This window comes from Micropterus dolomieu, linkage group LG05 (assembly GCF_021292245.1).
Source record: "Micropterus dolomieu isolate WLL.071019.BEF.003 ecotype Adirondacks linkage group LG05, ASM2129224v1, whole genome shotgun sequence".
Taxonomy (NCBI): Eukaryota; Metazoa; Chordata; class Actinopteri; order Centrarchiformes; family Centrarchidae; genus Micropterus; species Micropterus dolomieu.
In genome coordinates, this window is record NC_060154.1 from 29,137,823 (window position 1) to 29,155,195 (window position 17,373).

At 41.7% G+C, this 17,373-nt stretch overlaps 5 protein-coding genes across 5 annotated transcripts in view; 3 read left to right on the forward strand and 2 right to left on the reverse strand.

Moving 5' to 3' along the window:
• The window catches only part of tbl1xr1a (tbl1x receptor 1a), a 402,448-nt gene that overhangs the window by 29,656 nt on the left and 355,419 nt on the right, over window positions 1-17,373 (forward strand). The gene's annotated exons all lie outside the window — the stretch shown is intronic.
• Window positions 354-2,939, reverse strand: aatf (apoptosis antagonizing transcription factor). The gene has a single exon (XM_046050755.1). It carries the CDS (start codon window positions 2,835-2,837, stop codon window positions 1,143-1,145), a length of 1,695 nt encoding a protein of 564 aa, XP_045906711.1. The 5' UTR covers window positions 2,838-2,939; the 3' UTR covers window positions 354-1,142.
• On the forward strand, window positions 3,455-5,418 carry magoh (mago homolog, exon junction complex subunit). The gene is made up of 5 exons (XM_046050782.1): window positions 3,455-3,636; window positions 3,962-4,020; window positions 4,439-4,549; window positions 5,026-5,108; window positions 5,204-5,418. The coding sequence occupies exons 1-5, from the start codon at window positions 3,546-3,548 to the stop codon at window positions 5,301-5,303; spliced, it is 444 nt and encodes a 147-aa protein (XP_045906738.1). The 5' UTR covers window positions 3,455-3,545; the 3' UTR covers window positions 5,304-5,418.
• Window positions 5,518-9,214, reverse strand: cpt2 (carnitine palmitoyltransferase 2). The gene is made up of 5 exons (XM_046050751.1): window positions 8,844-9,214; window positions 8,465-8,545; window positions 8,271-8,377; window positions 6,868-8,172; window positions 5,518-6,245 (listed from the first exon to the last, which is right to left on the reverse strand). Exons 1-5 carry the CDS (start codon window positions 9,023-9,025, stop codon window positions 5,917-5,919), a joined length of 2,004 nt encoding a protein of 667 aa, XP_045906707.1. The 5' UTR covers window positions 9,026-9,214; the 3' UTR covers window positions 5,518-5,916.
• Window positions 12,457-17,373, forward strand: part of scp2b (sterol carrier protein 2b) — a 6,903-nt gene continuing 1,986 nt past the window's right edge. The window contains exons 1-4 of the mRNA XM_046050783.1: window positions 12,457-12,655; window positions 13,311-13,401; window positions 15,916-16,045; window positions 16,296-16,375. Of these exons, the coding sequence (XP_045906739.1) occupies window positions 12,633-12,655; window positions 13,311-13,401; window positions 15,916-16,045; window positions 16,296-16,375 (324 nt within the window). The 5' untranslated portion in view covers window positions 12,457-12,632. The remainder of the gene's footprint in view (window positions 12,656-13,310; window positions 13,402-15,915; window positions 16,046-16,295; window positions 16,376-17,373) is intronic.

Consider the following 17,373-nt stretch of genomic DNA (forward strand, 5'->3'; position numbering starts at 1 on the left):
TCTGTCCAATCTGTTTTTTAAAGACTTTCTGTTTTCATTTCTAAATCTATATATTAACAGAAATGCCACATGCTGCTTGTTGCCATATTCTAGACACCCAGAAAAGGTTGAGCATTTAAATTACTATTAAGTTGCTAATACTGTGGAGTAACGGTGGCAGTCGGGACTGAGGTCATATCCTCTATTTTCATATGGGATTCCAGGGGTTTGGGTGATGGTTACATTCTGCAAATAACATCGTACACGTGGAGGACACACTATAAGAGCAGCAGTCACTGTGGTGCTTGTAATTATGGTTTAACTGATATAACGTGAACACGGAAAAAGGCAAGAAAGATATTCAGTAGTACAAATTCTCCACCCGAATTTTATTCCGAAACAAAACTGAGACCTTCATGCTTAGACTAAATGAAATTACAAAAAATAACAACTATTAACTGAATAATTAAATACTAAAATCCAAATATTAAGGAAAATTTAGAGACTACCTTTTTGGTGCGTGGCCAATATTTTCAGAGAGCGTTGAAGGGTGTTGTGTGGAAAAGTGAGAATCATGAAAGTATAAACACAGTCAGAATGCATACTGAACCTTGTTGTTAGACTTGTTGACTTCACCTATACTGACTGCAAAAACAGCTGAAAGATTAGTATACTGTCTAGAGTTGTTATGTTGTATATAATTGGGCAACAGCATATATGTTAGGACAGTTTAGTATATAAAAAAAAAAGGACCATACAATTTGAAGCACACACTTTACTAGAATCATGTGAGACTTGTAATATGAAAGAATGAAAGTAATTATTTTGCTTCAAATCCACTGATTCACTTTTGTTATTGTTCGGGTGGAAACGTATTATTATCATCACAGACTGGTCATTAGGCCTCAACACAAATGCTAATCGGTATAAAAAGGTATTAGGAACTGAATGTGCCCTGTGAGTCCATATTCTGTCAAGTCAGAGCAGCACAACTGCCAGCCCGCTCTGCAGAGCTCGTCCTGACAAAGAACAGAGCCCAGCCTCTGTCCTAACCCACACTGCTGCTTGGCATCATTCCTGGGAGCGCCAAAAAAAAAAAAAGGCACTGCTTTGTTTCTATCCTGGCACTTTGGAATCTGCTCCACATGAGTACCTGCTTAACGTCACTCCCTGACTTTGGAGTTCTGACCAAAGAGGCCACGATACAGTTCGCTGCGTGCCTCGTCACTCATTGAGCTGTGGTCGATGGGAGCCATAAAATTGACCATCTTACTGTGGATGTGGAATCTGACTTTACGGCCCTTGCTGGCCTTGGTATCGACCTTCTTCTTGATCTTGCTGCGCAATTTCTGGATGGCCAGCCACTGCCTGCCCATAGCCACCTGGTCATTAGGGTCCACTGCGCTCGTCTTGCGCTCAATCAGCTCTCTTAGCAGCTGGTGGTAGAAATCATCATCATCAAATATATCCTCGTCCAGATCCTTCAGATGTGTGTTTGTTTTCAGCTGTTCCGCCTCCTCTCCCTCAGTGAAGACGGTCTGAGAGGTGAGAGCGGAGGCCTCTGTTTTCCCCAGGACTCTGTACTCAGAGCGTCGGGTCTGGGTGCGCCGCACAAGCCTCTCTTTATCCATCAGCACCTGCTCCACTTGGGTCAAGATGTTTCTGTCGAACGCCCCAAAACCCTTGCTGCTTTTGCCCCTAGTCAGTCTGGTTTTGTCATGCCACTTTTGCAACGTGGCGTTACAGTAAGGCTGGAAAGCAGCAAAACGCTTGGCCATGACGTCCGGGTACTCTGCCATCTCCAGTTTTCTTTTAGGCGCTCCCCCCTCCTGCACTGACCCATCTTCATTCTCGTCACTGTTTATCTCCTCGTCTTCCCCCTGAGATCCTGTCTTCCCCAGAGCGACAGCCCTCGTGTCTGCATTCTGGTACAGCAGCTGATCGTGCAGCTCCAGCAGGGATCTTTGAAGAGCTTTCAAAGCTTTGTGGGCGTTCTTCAGCTCCCCTGCAAGCTCGGCTCCGCCCCTCCTCTTGAACTCCGGGAAAGTCTGCGGCTGTGGAAGCTGGTTGGCGGTCACCAGGGCTTTCTGGATTTTGATTCGGCCCTCGAGCAGCTGGTCCCACAGGGCCAGCTGGTTCTTCACAGCCTTCCCTTTCTCAACCTCCTCGTCTACTTTGTCTTGGGAGAATGTGCGGACAGTTCCCTCATCCTCGCCGTCTACATCATCGTCTTCCATCTCATCGTCGTCGGAGCCACCGTCTTCATCGCTGCCTTCGGGCTCCTCGCCGCTGTCTTCATCATCATCATCATCTTCTTCACTCACTCCTAGGTCATCCATGCCTTCTGTCAGTTTGTGGAAGTCCACTCCCAGAGGAAAGGTCATGTCAGCGACTTTTGACTTAGACGCCAGTTTGGCATCACTACCAACCAACTCCCCATCTTCTAAATAATTTTGATCATCATCATCATCATCATCATCATCTGCCTCTTCATCCTCCATAAAATCCGATAATTCATCTTCTTCTGGTTTCTCTTTGCTGCCCTCCTCCTCTTCCACATCCTCCTCATCATCATCATCATCATCCTCCTCCTCCTCCTCATCACCAGATCCCTCAATATCCATCAGCAGCTGTTTCCGAGACACTGTCTTCCCCACGTACCGTCTGTCGGTTTCTGAGAGCAGGGATGTGTTGTGCTTCCGCAGAGCGCTGGGACCGACCCCATCTTCGTCGTCGTCCTCGATGAATTTTTCAACCACTCTGGCTTTGGTGGTCTCGTCATCATCATCCTCGGGATCAGCAAATTTAGGCAAAGGATTCAACAAATCCTCGAGCTCTTGAGAAAAGGAGCCAGCCATGGGAAAACGTTTATAACAACCACACGTGTGCTGCAGTCAGAAACGTCCCTAACTGCGGGAAATGATGACGTTGGCAAAGTGCGACGACGCTTAAAGGCATAATTCGTAATCCCTGGGTGAGGTCTGTCAGGCAGAACGAGAGGAGACAGTGGGCGATTTAACAAAGTCAAGAATCCTTGAGAAGGGCCTTTGTTTCATCCCATGTGTATCCTACTCCTGTCTTTTCGCAGAAATGGATAGCCTCAGTAACATTTCAAGAACACAATAATAATAATAATAATAATAATGATAATAATATTAAGGGCGAATTACAAATGAAACTATACCCAAAAAAGTAAGAAAATGTATTAATTTAGAAGAGATGCACAAAAGTATTAACATTTTAACAGAATAAGTCTGATGTTTAACACTTAAAAAAGTTATATTTGGTGTAATCTTGCTTTGTGAATGTAATGTTTGCCCTAGAGACACTTTTTTTGGTTGAATTATCGAGTGTTAGCAGTTAGAAAATATCTTTGTCATTTAGAGGCTATATGAAATCAAATCAAGTACGTACAGTAAATTCTTCCTGAAAGACAAACTTCGGGGCATAGATGCCTAATTCCCTATGACCTTTACGCATGCGTACATGGTTGGCGAGGGTCCTGGCTGCTTGCTAAGTTTTGTTCTGCCGACTTCACCGGAAAGCTTACTTTCTGGAGAGTAAAGATGTCAACAAGTGACTTCTATTTAAGATATTATGTTGGACACAAGGGAAAGTTCGGACACGAGTTCCTGGAATTTGAATTCAGACCTGACGGTAAGTTCAGTTTGGCGGTAATACAGGCGTGTTAGCTTTCCTGCGTCTGAGCTAACGTCGCTAGCTACCTGGCAGTGGGCTAGGCCGCAGCGGACTCACAACGAGTTGCTAGCGCCAAATTCTCTCTATGGTTTCCACTGTATCATAAAAGTTAGTTTGGACTGAGTTAATGCATCAAAATATATATATTATAAATGTATTACCCTCTTAATTAATATCCTATGAGCAGATATTAAGAACCATGTGGCCTGTGCGGATGGGAACAAACTCATCCATGTTTTATTTAAACGTGATGCATTGTTTCAAATTGATTATTTTCTTGCAGGTAAACTGAGGTACGCAAACAACAGCAACTACAAGAATGACGTGATGATCAGAAAGGAGGTAACTTAATTAAAATTACCTTACTTTTGGAATAACGTTTATCCAAAACCTAATCACTGGCAGTCCATGCTGTTTGGGACACTTTGGTCAATTTAAATTTTAATGCCGCTGTTTACTGGCGCGGTTAACATAAGCCTAATATCTGTGACTTCATTCCAAGATATCAATAATGTGACCAGCACTACAGCCATACTGTTAGTGCTTAGCTGCAGCATTGTATGTAAAGGAGCGCTGTGCGGTGGTGGCATTCATTAGGGGGCTTGATGGTGATCAACCAAGTGAGAAGAGAGATTTTGATATTAAGATAAACAATATTTTAGATAAGCCTATTCTTACATCATATATGTTGGTAGATATCACAGCTGTAAACATTTGCCAAGTTTAACCTGGTCCATCTGTTTTCTCTGTACCAACCAAGGCATATGTACACAAAAGCGTTATGGAGGAGCTGAAGAGGATCATTGACGACAGTGAGATCACAAAGGAAGATGATGCACTGTGGCCGCCTCCTGACAGAGTTGGCAGACAGGTTTGTGACTAAATTCATTGACAGTGAACAGATCATATTGCATGCCAACCCATTTTCTCTCCAGATCTGTAATTTCATGTAGTTTTGATTGCTATATTTTGGTACAGGCGCAAGTATTTTTTTTATCAACACTGTTGGTGTTGCACTGCATTCGGTGGCCAGTCAGATTTTGTGAACCTATAAGAATGTTTTTGCTGTGGTCACATCATGTATTGTTTGTTTCTAACAAGAGGGTGTCCATAGGTAACATACTTTGGTAGCTTTGACTACAGTTATGGCTTTATTATTTAAATAGGGTCACCGATTTTGATGGCACATACAGAACATCCCACCTTTCAATATTTGGTCAACGGACTGATATTTTCTCTGACATGTCTTTACTGGCAAATCAACTCTGTATTGATTTGATCAGAAACATTGTTTTTAAGCCTTTTAAGCCTAAGAATAACTTGATAGTTTTTGTCCCAATTTCTCAGGAACTGGAGATCGTCATTGGAGACGAGCACATTTCATTCACAACTTCCAAAATTGGTTCCTTGATTGACGTCAACCAGTCAAAGTGAGTACTATATCTGAGAGTTGACAAAAGTAGAGACCGGTGTTTATTTGTCCCTGACAAAGGGGCATAACTTTTAAACCCGCACTGTATTTCAGGGACCCTGAAGGTCTTCGCGTGTTCTACTACCTGGTGCAAGATCTGAAGTGTCTCGTCTTCAGTCTCATCGGCCTACACTTCAAGATCAAGCCTATCTAAATGTGGATTTTGCTTGTTTTAATTGATTTAGCTAATGTTTCTGTTGTACTACCGCATTTGTACATTTGCTTTTGGTGGAACTGTTTTTTATTTTAAATAAAGGATGAGAAAAACATCTGATCTACTGGTTTATTCCTTTACTGGCATCAATGGCATCAAACAGTTTTAATTGGGAAGATGTTCTTGCTACATTTATGAAATAAAGGAGCAAATGTAAATCAATTAATTTTTATTTCAAATTACATTCACCCACAACAATATTGTCAATGTAAATGACAGTGATGACAATTTAAATAAGCTATCACAATAACAATCAGATGCTGTTAAATTCACATTGAGAAGGCACAGTCTGATTCCATACTTTAATCTATTCCAGAGAAAATCTACATCTGAAAAGTCCTGCATAAATAATGACCAGCACTCCAAATTTTTTGATTTCCTAAAATAAAGTTATATTTAAGCACCATGATAATGTATTAAATATATAATTCATCTCAATTCCTGCATGTTCCAGAGAGAAGTTAGTTTGGGAGCAGAAAATGCACTGACCTTCACCGTTCTGTAAAAATTAGTTTTTTTTTCTTTCACTTTTGTGATGACTAACGCATGTATCTTAGCTGAGCGCCTTTCCTTCCAAAACAGTGAAAATGTCCTCTAAAGACTTGTGAACACACTGCAGGAACTCGTGGACGTTGCGAGCCGGATAGCTGGACACATTGCAGCCGATCCAGTCGTCGTGGACACCATAGCCCACACCAAACCCATCAGGCACCACCGGAGCAAAGCCACCGAGGTTCACAGCTGGACTGGTGAGGGTGCTGGTAGAGAGGATGTTGTGGTTGATGGCAGCGTAAGCTGGGTCTGTGTACAAGCTGTGTAGAGCCTGGCCCTTTGAATTCGCCAGATATCGCATGGCAAACAGGTGACGGTCAAACCCTTGGCCTGGTGAGAGTAATAAAAGTAGTTAATACAGCAGACCAGTGGGATGCGTACTGTAAGTAGAGACCAGTTTTGCCTAATATCACTCCCATGTTCACTAATTTATGGAACCCTTGTAGTCTGGAAAGATTAGTTATTTTAATCTTGTGCTAGACCTAGTCATTATCTTAGTATATTATTATGTTTAAGTGCTATATTAATTAAGTTATTATATTAACTAATACATACAAGATAATAACTTAAACAACATCATTGTCTTGTACAAGATAAAATAAATGTATTTTTTGATCCCTTGTTTTACATGCATTGCATCTTCAATCACCCTAGTTGTAAATGATCAAATACTGCTATAACATGAGACTTTTGATACAGTAAGTCTCAAATATTTGGCTCAGTGCAGAATCGTAAGCTGTCAGATCCTGCTGTGGATATGACATAACTAGCTGAGTCACTGCACGATGGTGAACAGAGAAAGTTCAGTCTAGGAATTCTTTCCTGTAAAGAAATTACCAAAGCACCTTGTAAATGTTTTCAGAAACAGACCACAAAAATACATTATATAGAATATTTCATGGCATCACTCATTGTAATCATTTAAATACATGCAGAGATGTCTTCTACACACCCATAGCTGCCTCCTTGGTGAGCTGTCCATGATATTTAGAGCATTCACTCAGCATGGCCTGTAGTTGCCCCACGCTGTGTTGGCCTGGCTGGCAAACGAAGGCATGTGAGCATTGTTTTGTGTGTATGGTGGCTGGCCGGATGGTCTCTGTGCGGCCATGCTTGAACGCCGCAGTGCTACACGACTCGTACGTGGCGACTGTCTGCCCATACTGCCTCAAGAAGCCCATCTGAAAAGCCAGCTGGGCTATAGCATCTGGACTCAACTTGCTCTTCTTCAATTGTTCCTTCCCACCTTTCTTGAACTCCAACGCATCGATGGTGAGCTTCGATACGGCTGAATCAAACTTCTCCTTGGCTACCTTGATGCCATTCTCCAGCTCGCTGTCCAGGTTGAACTGCAGTCTGCGCACAGCTGATGCCGAATCCACAGCAGCAGGAGCAGAGCCCGGGTGGACCAGCGGCTGCTCGGTTGTGTCTTTGAAGATCTCGTTCTGAAAGCGGAGCACAGCTACGCCGTCGCCCCAGGAGTGCTCAAAATTGATGGCTGCCTGTCCATCTTTGGTCAGAATGACGCTGAAGGACTTGTCGTACCACCGGTTGCAGCCGTCGCCGTGCAACATGTTGTGCGAGATGTGAATATGGTCCCTCATGCTTTCATCGTCCAGACAGAGAGCGAAAAGGGCGCTGTCAACAAGCCGTAAATCCTCTGCATTTCCAGCAGCTATCAGCTTGTCCCTCAGCCCGGCCCACACATCCCTGTTCTCACTGGTCAGGACCCCGAGAGGAAAGGCAGGCGCTGGCGTTGGGTCGGACAAAATGTACTTAAAGTGGGACTGGATCTCTGCAGGCTTCACCAGATTCCCATCCCTGTCTACAACATCAAACACGTACATGTTGCCTTTCCTCATAACCAGGAGATGTCGACCTTTCTCATCAGTGAAGAGCTCATCTCGCCCGCGCTTGGGAATCCGAGTTGAGTTAAAGAGGCGAAAGTACTGAGACATGTCCAAGGGGTAAGCATTCACCATGTAAGCTCCGTACCAAGACAGCGAAGACGGGACCCAGCGAATGAACTTTTTGAAGCCGTCTGTGTTGCTCTTTGCCGGGTTGAGGTGGAAAACCTCTGGCTCCAGTAATCCAGCTCGCAGTGTTTTCATGAAGCGCACAGCTGAACACGCCATGTTGGTCGCCCGCACCAGCTGGTCATTGTACTCGGCCTTGGGGTCAGGGTTGAAGGACATGAAGGGGTTGAAGTTTAGCACCACAGAGTCGCGTGCAGAAAGATACATGTCAAACCATGGCCCTGAAAGAAAAGAAGTTATTCAGCCGGATGAATTAGGTACGTATGCGCTTGTGTGTTGCTCAGTTTCAGGTTGGCAATGGTCACAAAGGCCAGTTCACCTGAGATGTAGCTTGTGTGCTTATTGTTTTTGTCTTGAGCGACTAGTTCCTCGTGCAGCTGTTTCCCCACGCCATTCTGGAAATCCTGTGCAAGTTTCTCGGTTGTTCTGAGGACACACAGTAAAGACCAGTGAGTATTAATTTGTAACTACACAAAAGGAAATTAAAAGGTTGATTTCCATGTGAAAACCTACCTGAACTGGTCATCATCCAACAGAGGCCTCTGGGCAGCTAAATACTTCTTGATAGTATCTTCCAGTTTTGGTACGGGCAGCCTAAGCATAAAAAAAAAAAAAAAAGTAATAATAAAAAGAGAAAAGTTTATCCTTTCAGCGGCCCAGTAAATGTTGGACGCAAGTAGATGTCAGTCATGTCACGTTCCCCCTAGTGGTCATCAACCTAAAATCAATCGTGCACTTTCACCTACATTCTTTTAAAAGCTAAATGAGTCACCTTCCCACGACCACCTGACATTCCCAATGTAGTTTAGATTCATACTTAGCCTAACGGTATGTTGAGTTAACACCACATGTTGGGGTTATGGTTAGGGCACTGACACCTTGGACTCCTTACCTGGGTAAACTCTTCTGGTAATGCATCGATGGTACAACACTTTGGTGCAGATACTCGGCTGAAGACCCTTTCTTGCTGCTGTAGTTTCTTTTATCGATGCCCAGAGCCGCAGGTCTTAAATTCATTAAGCTTCCAGATTTCCTCAAATAGCCAACGCATTGCAATGACAGCAAATTGGCCATGGTGCTGGGTTTGTAATACGGAATATCTAGCTAGCTAGCTGACAAATCGCCTTTGCTGTTTTTGTTTCCCGAATTGAGTTTGGCGCTCAGACTCATGAAACTGTGTGCTTCGCTTCTAAAAATTCAGTGATACGTTAGAGCCATACAGTCTATGGTTAGAGCAAAAGGAAATAAAGAGGAACTGAATTGGTAACTTCTTCTTTGTGTGTTTTTTTTAGCAGTTTGCATCTGTAAGTGTTGCATTACTGCCACCTACCGGATGAAAGTTTCCCACTGCAAAAACTGGACAGCATCCACAATCTATAACTCAGACTGAATTGTCTGAGTTGGTGCAAATGCTTCCCTGAGTGGCTGCATTGATCATCCAATATTCCAATGCAAATTAGATCAAACTAAAACAAAGAAATGTTAGAGTAATTATAAACGCTCCATACATCGCCTGATACACCGGTCAGTTTAAGCTTATTATGACAGATATCAATATTGAGGTATGCTATATGTCGGCCAACATGTAATGTGAAATTGCAGTATAAAAAAGACTTCCACTTCTTGGGGTAGGGCAGAGATTTTCAAAGTGTGAGGCAGGCTTCCTCAGGCAGCCTTTTCCCAAGCTTTGTCTGAGAGGAGGCCCACAGTCTCAGACAGAAGTTAATCAGCAGGCGATGAGGGAGGTGAGCGTGAGGAAGTGAAGCCTCTGTTGGGCCTTCCCCACCTGATAGGAGATGTGTGTGTTCCCGGTGAGGTCAGCTGAGATGTGCACACCAAGGAACCTAAAGCTCTCTACTTTCTCTTCCTCCTCCCCCTGCATGCGGAGGGCTGAGTGCTCAGTGCGCGTAGATGTCCTGTAATCCAAAATCATTTCCTTGGAGTTTGTGATATTTAAGTCCAGGTAATTGTAAGAACACGATTCTGTCAGATGCTGAACCTCCTCTCCTGTAGGCTGTCTCGTTATTGTCTGTTATTAGTCAAATTAGGGTGGTATCACCAGCAAATTTGAAGATGGTGTTGGTAGAATGGATCGGGGAGCACTCATGGGTAAAGAGGGATAGCTGTTGGCCTCAGATATTCAGTATCCGTCAGGCTATGCAAACAACCATGCATGGCACAAACTAGAGAGTCGAACAACAGTGTTCGCATTGTCATCATTATATGGTGGAAACTTATGTATTTTATCATGTGTGAAATATTCCCCTGTGTGTCACCCCAGTGGCAAAGGTCCCTAATTCATTATCATTCAAAATGCAAGCCACAGAAACACATAATTAGCCCTCAGATGAGAAGTATTTTACAGAGGTAGCTCCCTTTTCATAGAGGTGAGATAAAAGAGTAGTTTTCTACACAGGTAAAAATAGTGTCTCAGTTGTGCTCATTTTTATGTAATAATTCTTTGAGGTCAGGCAGTATCCTACAATAGGTGATTGAGTGCCAACATAGCACATAAAAAAACTAATATACATTTACAACATTTTTTGATGCCTCGTGCAGAAAAAAGTTATTGTGTGGTTTTGGTAATAATTTAAAGTAGCATGTTTTTTAATCAGTTATTTGACTGTAATCCAATATTTATGTAATAAGACTTTGGTCAGTCTTGCTTTTGCAAAACTGAAACAATGGAAGCCAGGACAGCCATGCAAAGCTTATGTTATAATATTTTAATTTCCACGTAAATCTTTTCGAACCTGGCCTAAAGCTATACTATATATAATCATACAATATCTTAGTGCATATTTTATGCTTTTGTACAAATAAATCCTTACAATTTCAGTATTTGGCTGTGAAATGAGAACATGAATTTAATCAGCACCTTTCATGCCTCTTTAAGGACCATACCAAAGTGTTCAGTACAATTGTTGAATGCATGTTTTTATTTTCTACAGTTCCAGACATTTACTGGATTCCTTTCATTCACAGTGTGAATCACATCCTTCACTTGTATGATCAAACACAGTAAAAATCAGGTCTACATTACTATGTGTGTTACTCAAGGGCGTGACTTTGTGTTGAAAAGTGGTGGGGACATAGGGGCTCAGAATAGGGGTGTGAAGAGCCGCTTAGCTCACAAGACGTTGCGATGTGTGCAATTGGGTTCCTGACAACAAGATGAGAATATCTTAAACAGTGTTAATAATAAATGTACGATGCCTAGACAAATGATTGAGGTGTCTGGGGCCCCTCCCTCAGGAAATTTTGAGCATTAAACACATGCTTTCCTGCATTCTGGCAAAAGTTTCTGCACCAATTTATAGTGGAAATGTATTTATTTATGTAAAAAGAAACACAAAGTTTAGGTGACAGGTGAAAATTCAAAATATAAAAATATAACAGAATATAGTGCAGTGCAGCTCCCAGGCATTCTTGCTTTCAGATATGTTTCACCTGCAGATCAACGTTTTTCATTTAACATCATCCCTGCTGAATCAATACACATGCTGACATGATTTGGTCTTCCCCACTCTTGTTTTGTTCACAGGGAGAGAACCGAAAATTTGGTCAAAAAGAAGCTCTGTCAAGAAGTTGTTAAAGTTACTGATTGGTGCACATTTTTGGGTAATTTTATAATCAGTATCTTGTTGTCCATCCATCCATCGTCAACTGCTTATCCTGCATAAAGGGTCGTGAGGGGCTGGAGCCAATCCCAACATGAGTCCCAACAACCAGTCACACCTAAGGACAATTTCAGAGACACCAATTAACCTAGCCTGCATGTCTTTGGACAGCGGGAGGAAGCCGGAGCACCCGGAGAGAACACACGCGGACACGGGGAGAACATGCAAACTCCACACAGGGTTTGAACCCACGACCTTCTTGCTGTGAGGTGCCATGCCACCCCAGTATCTTGTTTTTGTTTTTTAAATTTGTTTTTTGGACAATGCACAATTGTTTCTTTTATTTATGCTTCTATTATTTAAATTGCATTGCATGTTTTCTTATTGAGCAAATAAACCTTTCTCGAAGCATTTAGTCATTTAACATTTCTTGTTGCAAGCTATTATTTCAGCTTTATTTTGCTTTCAAAAATCGATGGGGACATGTACCCAGCGTGCCATGTGTAAATGACACCTATGGTGTTACTTAATAATTGTGTGGTGACCATAGAAAGGGAGGCAATGCAGTTGAAGTGCAGGAACGATTTGAAAACCTTACCTCACAAAATGAAAAGACTCCTGTGGCGTTTATTGTGATGGATTTCACAAAGCAGCTGGCTTATCGATTTTCACCCCATACAGACATGTATGGAAACCAGTGGCTGCCAGGAAAGGTAGAAAGTAATACTTTCAAAAATCTAAAGCACAGCAGCATGGTTTGCAGAATTGTTGAGTGGATGTTGCTGTGTTTGTTCAAACATACAACGCTTGTGCTTTGCTCTTTAAAACGAAACATTTGTAGCGCATAATATTATGTAATAGGAGCATTTTTAAGTTATGTTGACACATTTGGGGCCGTTCAAAGTACACTCGGTGGCTCTGGGCTATCTGACATCGACACGTCGTGTCTGAAGATCCGGGGGAAAAATAGGAAGAAACAAGGAAGCGCAGCACAAGCGACAGCAGCGGCTCCGAAGTTCTGTTAGCAGAGGCACTGTGTGTTCACCTGACGTTATAGCAAAATGCCTGAAATACAGACACCAAGGTAGGAATACTAAGCACCGTGCGGCATAATAGTGACACGTTAAGTTCCGTGTTTTTGAGTAATTCATAGAGGTCAACCATATTGTTGCCGGGTAACATTAACGTTCCACCAAGTTAGCTAGGAATTGTTTAACAACAGCAACGTTATCGTGTAACGTTAAGGCTTCAGCTGGCCTGCTGGCCTCCTGCTTTTCCAACGTAATTAGCACACAATTTGGTCCAACTGTTAACGTAAATCTATGACACCACATTGTTGAAAGGGTTTGGCTAGTTGCTGCGTTGGTCTTTAGATACGCCGACTGTGAACCAGGTAGTGGAGATGTCAAATGCGGAGGCCACAGTCTTCATGAACCTTGACCCATTTGGGAAAGTGATGACTGAGTGGGCTTCGTGTTACATCGGAGCTGGTGACCAGTGGGAGGTATTCACATCCTGTAATATGAAATTGACAAGTGTGAACACGGTCTGAGCTCCAGTGGCGAGGTCCACACACACTCTGAACCTCCTACAAACAACTATCAAATTGAATATTAAATCAGTTATTATTTTGTCTTTGGAAACCTTTTGTCTTGTCTGAGCTGTGTTTTCACCGCTTTCTTTTATTAACATTGTTACTTTCTCATTCTTATACCTTTTGCCTTCTTCACTTTGTCAAGGATTCGAGCCATTAACACCAGTGCTAGTGACGGACTGGAGGGATTCAAGGCACATGCTGTGTTCCAGGAAATCAACAAGAAGCTCCAGGAGGTGACTGACTGTTACATGACTTCAAAATAGGGGACAATATTGTTACTTGCAGGCCTGCGATATTATATAGTTTTTACAGCTCTGAGACTGCAATGTTTTTGGTTTAATTCATTTGTAGTACATATAAATTTCACTTTGCAATCCTATTGCATGCACAATAAAGGAAAGGGAAAAGACCAAAAAGCACAATATTCTTTTAAGAGTAGGCTACATTAGTCCATCTAGTTACATACAGTTTCTGGGTCTGTGCCAAACTGCTATGTGGGTATTTAGCCTCATGGTGGCACGTTTGGATCAGTTCCCCTAAAACTTTCAATTCACAGCGCAAAAATAATTTCAAGTCTATGTTGACTTAATCAGACAAATGGTTTCCTCCAAAAAACTGTGTGCTTTTAAGCAGTTACCTTTGGGTGACCTCAATCATACCAGATTCATCTCAAGCTCTCCGGCTGTGCTGTCTATGTAATGAAAGGGATTTGTCATCAATGAGAAAATGGCAACAGCGGAGCAGTCTTAATACTCAGAGTCATAGTTGAGTGTGATATCTCAGGCAACTGATCAGACAAACAGATTTTAGATGAGCTTATCTTCAGTAAGTGAATCTGTTGTCCCACTTTTGTACTTCATATTAGTTAAATGTTGCGAGGGAAAAGGATGTCTCTGTTTCAATTTCTAGCCCAATTTTTCAGGCAGATTTAAGGTCATACCTTTTGTTGTTTGATGTATGTTCAGCTGCAGAGTGATTTCCATAAACACTTGTATGTTTACAAAAAGAATAATTTAATGTAGCCTGAGGAAGAGCATTTGCTTGACATATGGTCCAGATTTACAGGGGCCCTGTTAAGTGTTCTTTCTTTTTTTTATAGCTCATACTTTGATTTTTATTAGGATAGGATAGGACACATGCAACAACAACGAGAACAACTACGGAATCCGCAGCAATAGCAGAACAAACAACCACCATAACAACAAGAACAAAAGGAGGAAGTCCTCCAGCCGCCGGGCTCTGGAGAAGCAGGGCGTTTTCCTCACCTTTTAAATTGATTAATTGATTTACCCGCAAGGCACACAAGGGCGATGCCTCTTTGTTGCTTGTGTCTTTGAATGTTCTGCATCAGAGCATATCTACACTTAGGATCCCGGTCAGTATATGTGTCACCTCCCTCTACGGGAAATCAACAGCAGGGAAGTGCCACAACATATGGATGACAATCTTTCCCCTTTCAGATGATATCAGGTTAATTCCCAGGTCACTCTGCCGTTGATTTTGGGTGGGAGGACAGGGAGAGGAGCCTGTAAAGTTGGAGACCGTTCCTCTCCCATGGACCTTTCTCTACAGCTTCACATCTGCTTCCCTGTTGCCTCTGATGGGAGTTATTATTCCCCCTAATATAACTTTTAGCTGTGCTTAAGTTAAGGAGTATTTACCCAATCCATATCTTGCCATAAACTCCCTGATAAAAACATTGCTCCGTAGAGCTACTAGCAGTCCACATCTCCTCAGAGTGCCTAAATTATCTTTGAGCGCACTTTTTGGTTTACTTATGAGACATTCAGCTTTGCATTAAAGTGACCCACTTTTACTTTCATATGTTTAGTACTAAACATGTTTAAGACCAAACATATCTCCAAAGGGTTAGTTATGCTTGACAATTAGAAATGTCTTATTGTGTCTAAAACACCTGAACCATCAGGACCCTGTCAGTGCCGTCTGCATCAGAAATGAGCACAAATCACTATTTCAGTATCTTTGATGTCAGTAGGGATAAAGACCCATAGATCTGTTTAAAAATCATATAAAAAAGTAACTTTCTATAAGATGAGATGATGCCTCACAATCAAAATCATTCATGCGTGATGCAGTGTCAAGAAAAACGGAAACAATTGTCGGCTTTTAATTCAGACTCTTTTTGTCATTGCACAAAATTGTACAACGAGAATTGAGTGCAATCCTGACAAAACAAACAAGACAACATATTAACATGACAAAAGGTTTAAGCTAAAAATAATTACAGTTCTAGATCTACAAATAAACAATAGATATGAAACAATACAGTGCAATAACTTATTGTTACCAGCTGAAATATTGCACTTCAGGATAATGCTCATTTACTGAATAGTCAGTACATGTTCTGTCATTACTTAGGTTCAGAATAACCCACAAACATGGTTCTTATATCCACGAACTACTGACACTCTGTGCAAGTTTGTTTATTGTCATGTACACAACAACTGAAAATGACTTAAGAGGAACAAAATCAATCAAATCCTATTATAATCTAAGACATGAAATAGCACTGGAGTGCCAATGCAGGAAGAAAACATAATGTGAAGTAAAATGTAATGAGAATAGAACAGTATGTTGAAAACAGACATATAACATTTTTATTAAAAAGTGTGTGTGTGTAGTGACTTTGCCATGAGCTTGTAATATAGGTAGTGAAAACTTAATTTACATGTAATAGAGATGCTACAGGGTTCACTGTATGTAAAATGTCTGTGTACTTTGAACAGGATGGGGAGCAGTTTGTGAAAAAGATCGGGGGAGTGTTTGCCTTTAAAGTAAAGGATGGTCCAAACGGACAGGAGGCAATTTGGTTTGTGGATGTGAAGAACGGCAACGGCTGTGTTCACAATGACACGGGTAAGAAAACCCAGGGGCTTTCTGTTGTCTCGTACGACAGCGGGAAACACAGCCACGTGTAATCATGTTAATATTCAACTATGGGTCGAAATGCAATTTAAAGTTCAAGGCCTGCTTCATCTGTGTGTGAATTTATTAGACTTTGACAGTACCTTCAAACACATGCTAGTCACTGAATAAATATCCCAGAGATGTGCAGTATGTGTCCTATTTTGTAATTGAGTTTAGTTCCTTTATCTCTGACCTGCAGCTAAAAAAGCAGATTGCACCATTTCCATGTCTGACACAGACTTGTTGGCCTTGATGACAGGGAAGATGAACCCACAGACTGTGAGTATTTTTTTTCTCTCTCTCTCTCTCTCTCTCTCTCTCTCTCTCTCTGTCTCTCTCTCTCTGTCTCTCTCTGTCTCTCTCTCTCTCTGTGTGTGTGTGGTTGGAGTGGACTGGTTTGTATGTAGTGCTGATAATGATTCTGATTCAGAGAAGGCACAGGTATGTCTTTCCCCTTTTTTTTTTTTTTTTTTTTTTTTTTTAAATCTTCTCAAGTCTAAAGCATGTGGGAGTATTTAAATTATACTTGTCTTGCACTTAGTGGCGCTGCGTTCAGGCTGTACTGTGGCTGCTGGAATTCTGCCATTCTAGCCAGTGTGCCCGTGTCACGCTTGCGCCTCCATATGAAGCTTGTTACTCCCCTCTGACATCTTTACACACCGGGATCTAATTTTCCCAGCGTCGCTGAAATGTGAAATTCACTGATGAATGTACAGTTTATCAGTGTCTAAATGTAATTGACTCAAAGTTAATTTTTGATAAGCGGCACTGCAACATCCTGCTGATAATAGGACTACTCACATCATACAGATACAATATGCAATGTGATGCAGCCTCATTTACAACATTTTGCTGTAATTAGTAAAAGGTTACATGTGCACAAAACAAAAAAAGAATTTGTAAACGATCTATACACTCACACAGATTCCCCTTTATAAATCACTGTCAACTTGAAATGTTGCACTGTTCATCTCATACCTGCCTCTGTAAGCTGCTACAGTTAAACCAAAAATAGTTAGAGAAAGTCTTTGTAAAGATATATCAACTTATTTATTCAGAAACAGAGGAAGTAACAAAAAGTTTTGTTTTGTATTTTTAACAACAAAATTTTACTGCTTGGGTCAAATAATAAAACACCCATTCTTCATTTTTTATATATTGTCTTAGACGAGCTTAATGATTCTCCCACGACAACGCAGTTACCTCCCGTAGTCCAGCCGGTGCTGCTGGTAAGCTAACTGGTGGTCACTCACGTTGCAAAAAATATATATATATAT

What these genes read in the sequence shown, in the direction of transcription:
- aatf (XM_046050755.1), bottom strand. Translation starts at nt 2,837, where the DNA reads ATGGCTGGCTCCTTTTCTCAAGAGCTCGAGGATTTGTTGAATCCTTTG.
- magoh (XM_046050782.1), top strand. Translation starts at nt 3,546, where the DNA reads ATGTCAACAAGTGACTTCTATTTAAGATATTATGTTGGACACAAGGGA. An exon ending in ATTTGAATTCAGACCTGACG is followed by an intron (nt 3,637 to 3,961) that starts GTAAGTTCAGTT and finishes ATTTTCTTGCAG; the next exon opens with GTAAACTGAGGTACGCAAAC. An exon ending in CTGACAGAGTTGGCAGACAG is followed by an intron (nt 4,550 to 5,025) that starts GTTTGTGACTAA and finishes CCAATTTCTCAG; the next exon opens with GAACTGGAGATCGTCATTGG.
- cpt2 (XM_046050751.1), bottom strand. Translation starts at nt 9,025, where the DNA reads ATGGCCAATTTGCTGTCATTGCAATGCGTTGGCTATTTGAGGAAATCT. An exon ending in GCACACAAGCTACATCTCAG is followed by an intron (nt 8,173 to 8,270) that starts GTGAACTGGCCT and finishes CTTTTCTTTCAG; the next exon opens with GGCCATGGTTTGACATGTAT. An exon ending in CACCAAGGAGGCAGCTATGG is followed by an intron (nt 6,246 to 6,867) that starts GTGTGTAGAAGA and finishes TACTCTCACCAG; the next exon opens with GCCAAGGGTTTGACCGTCAC.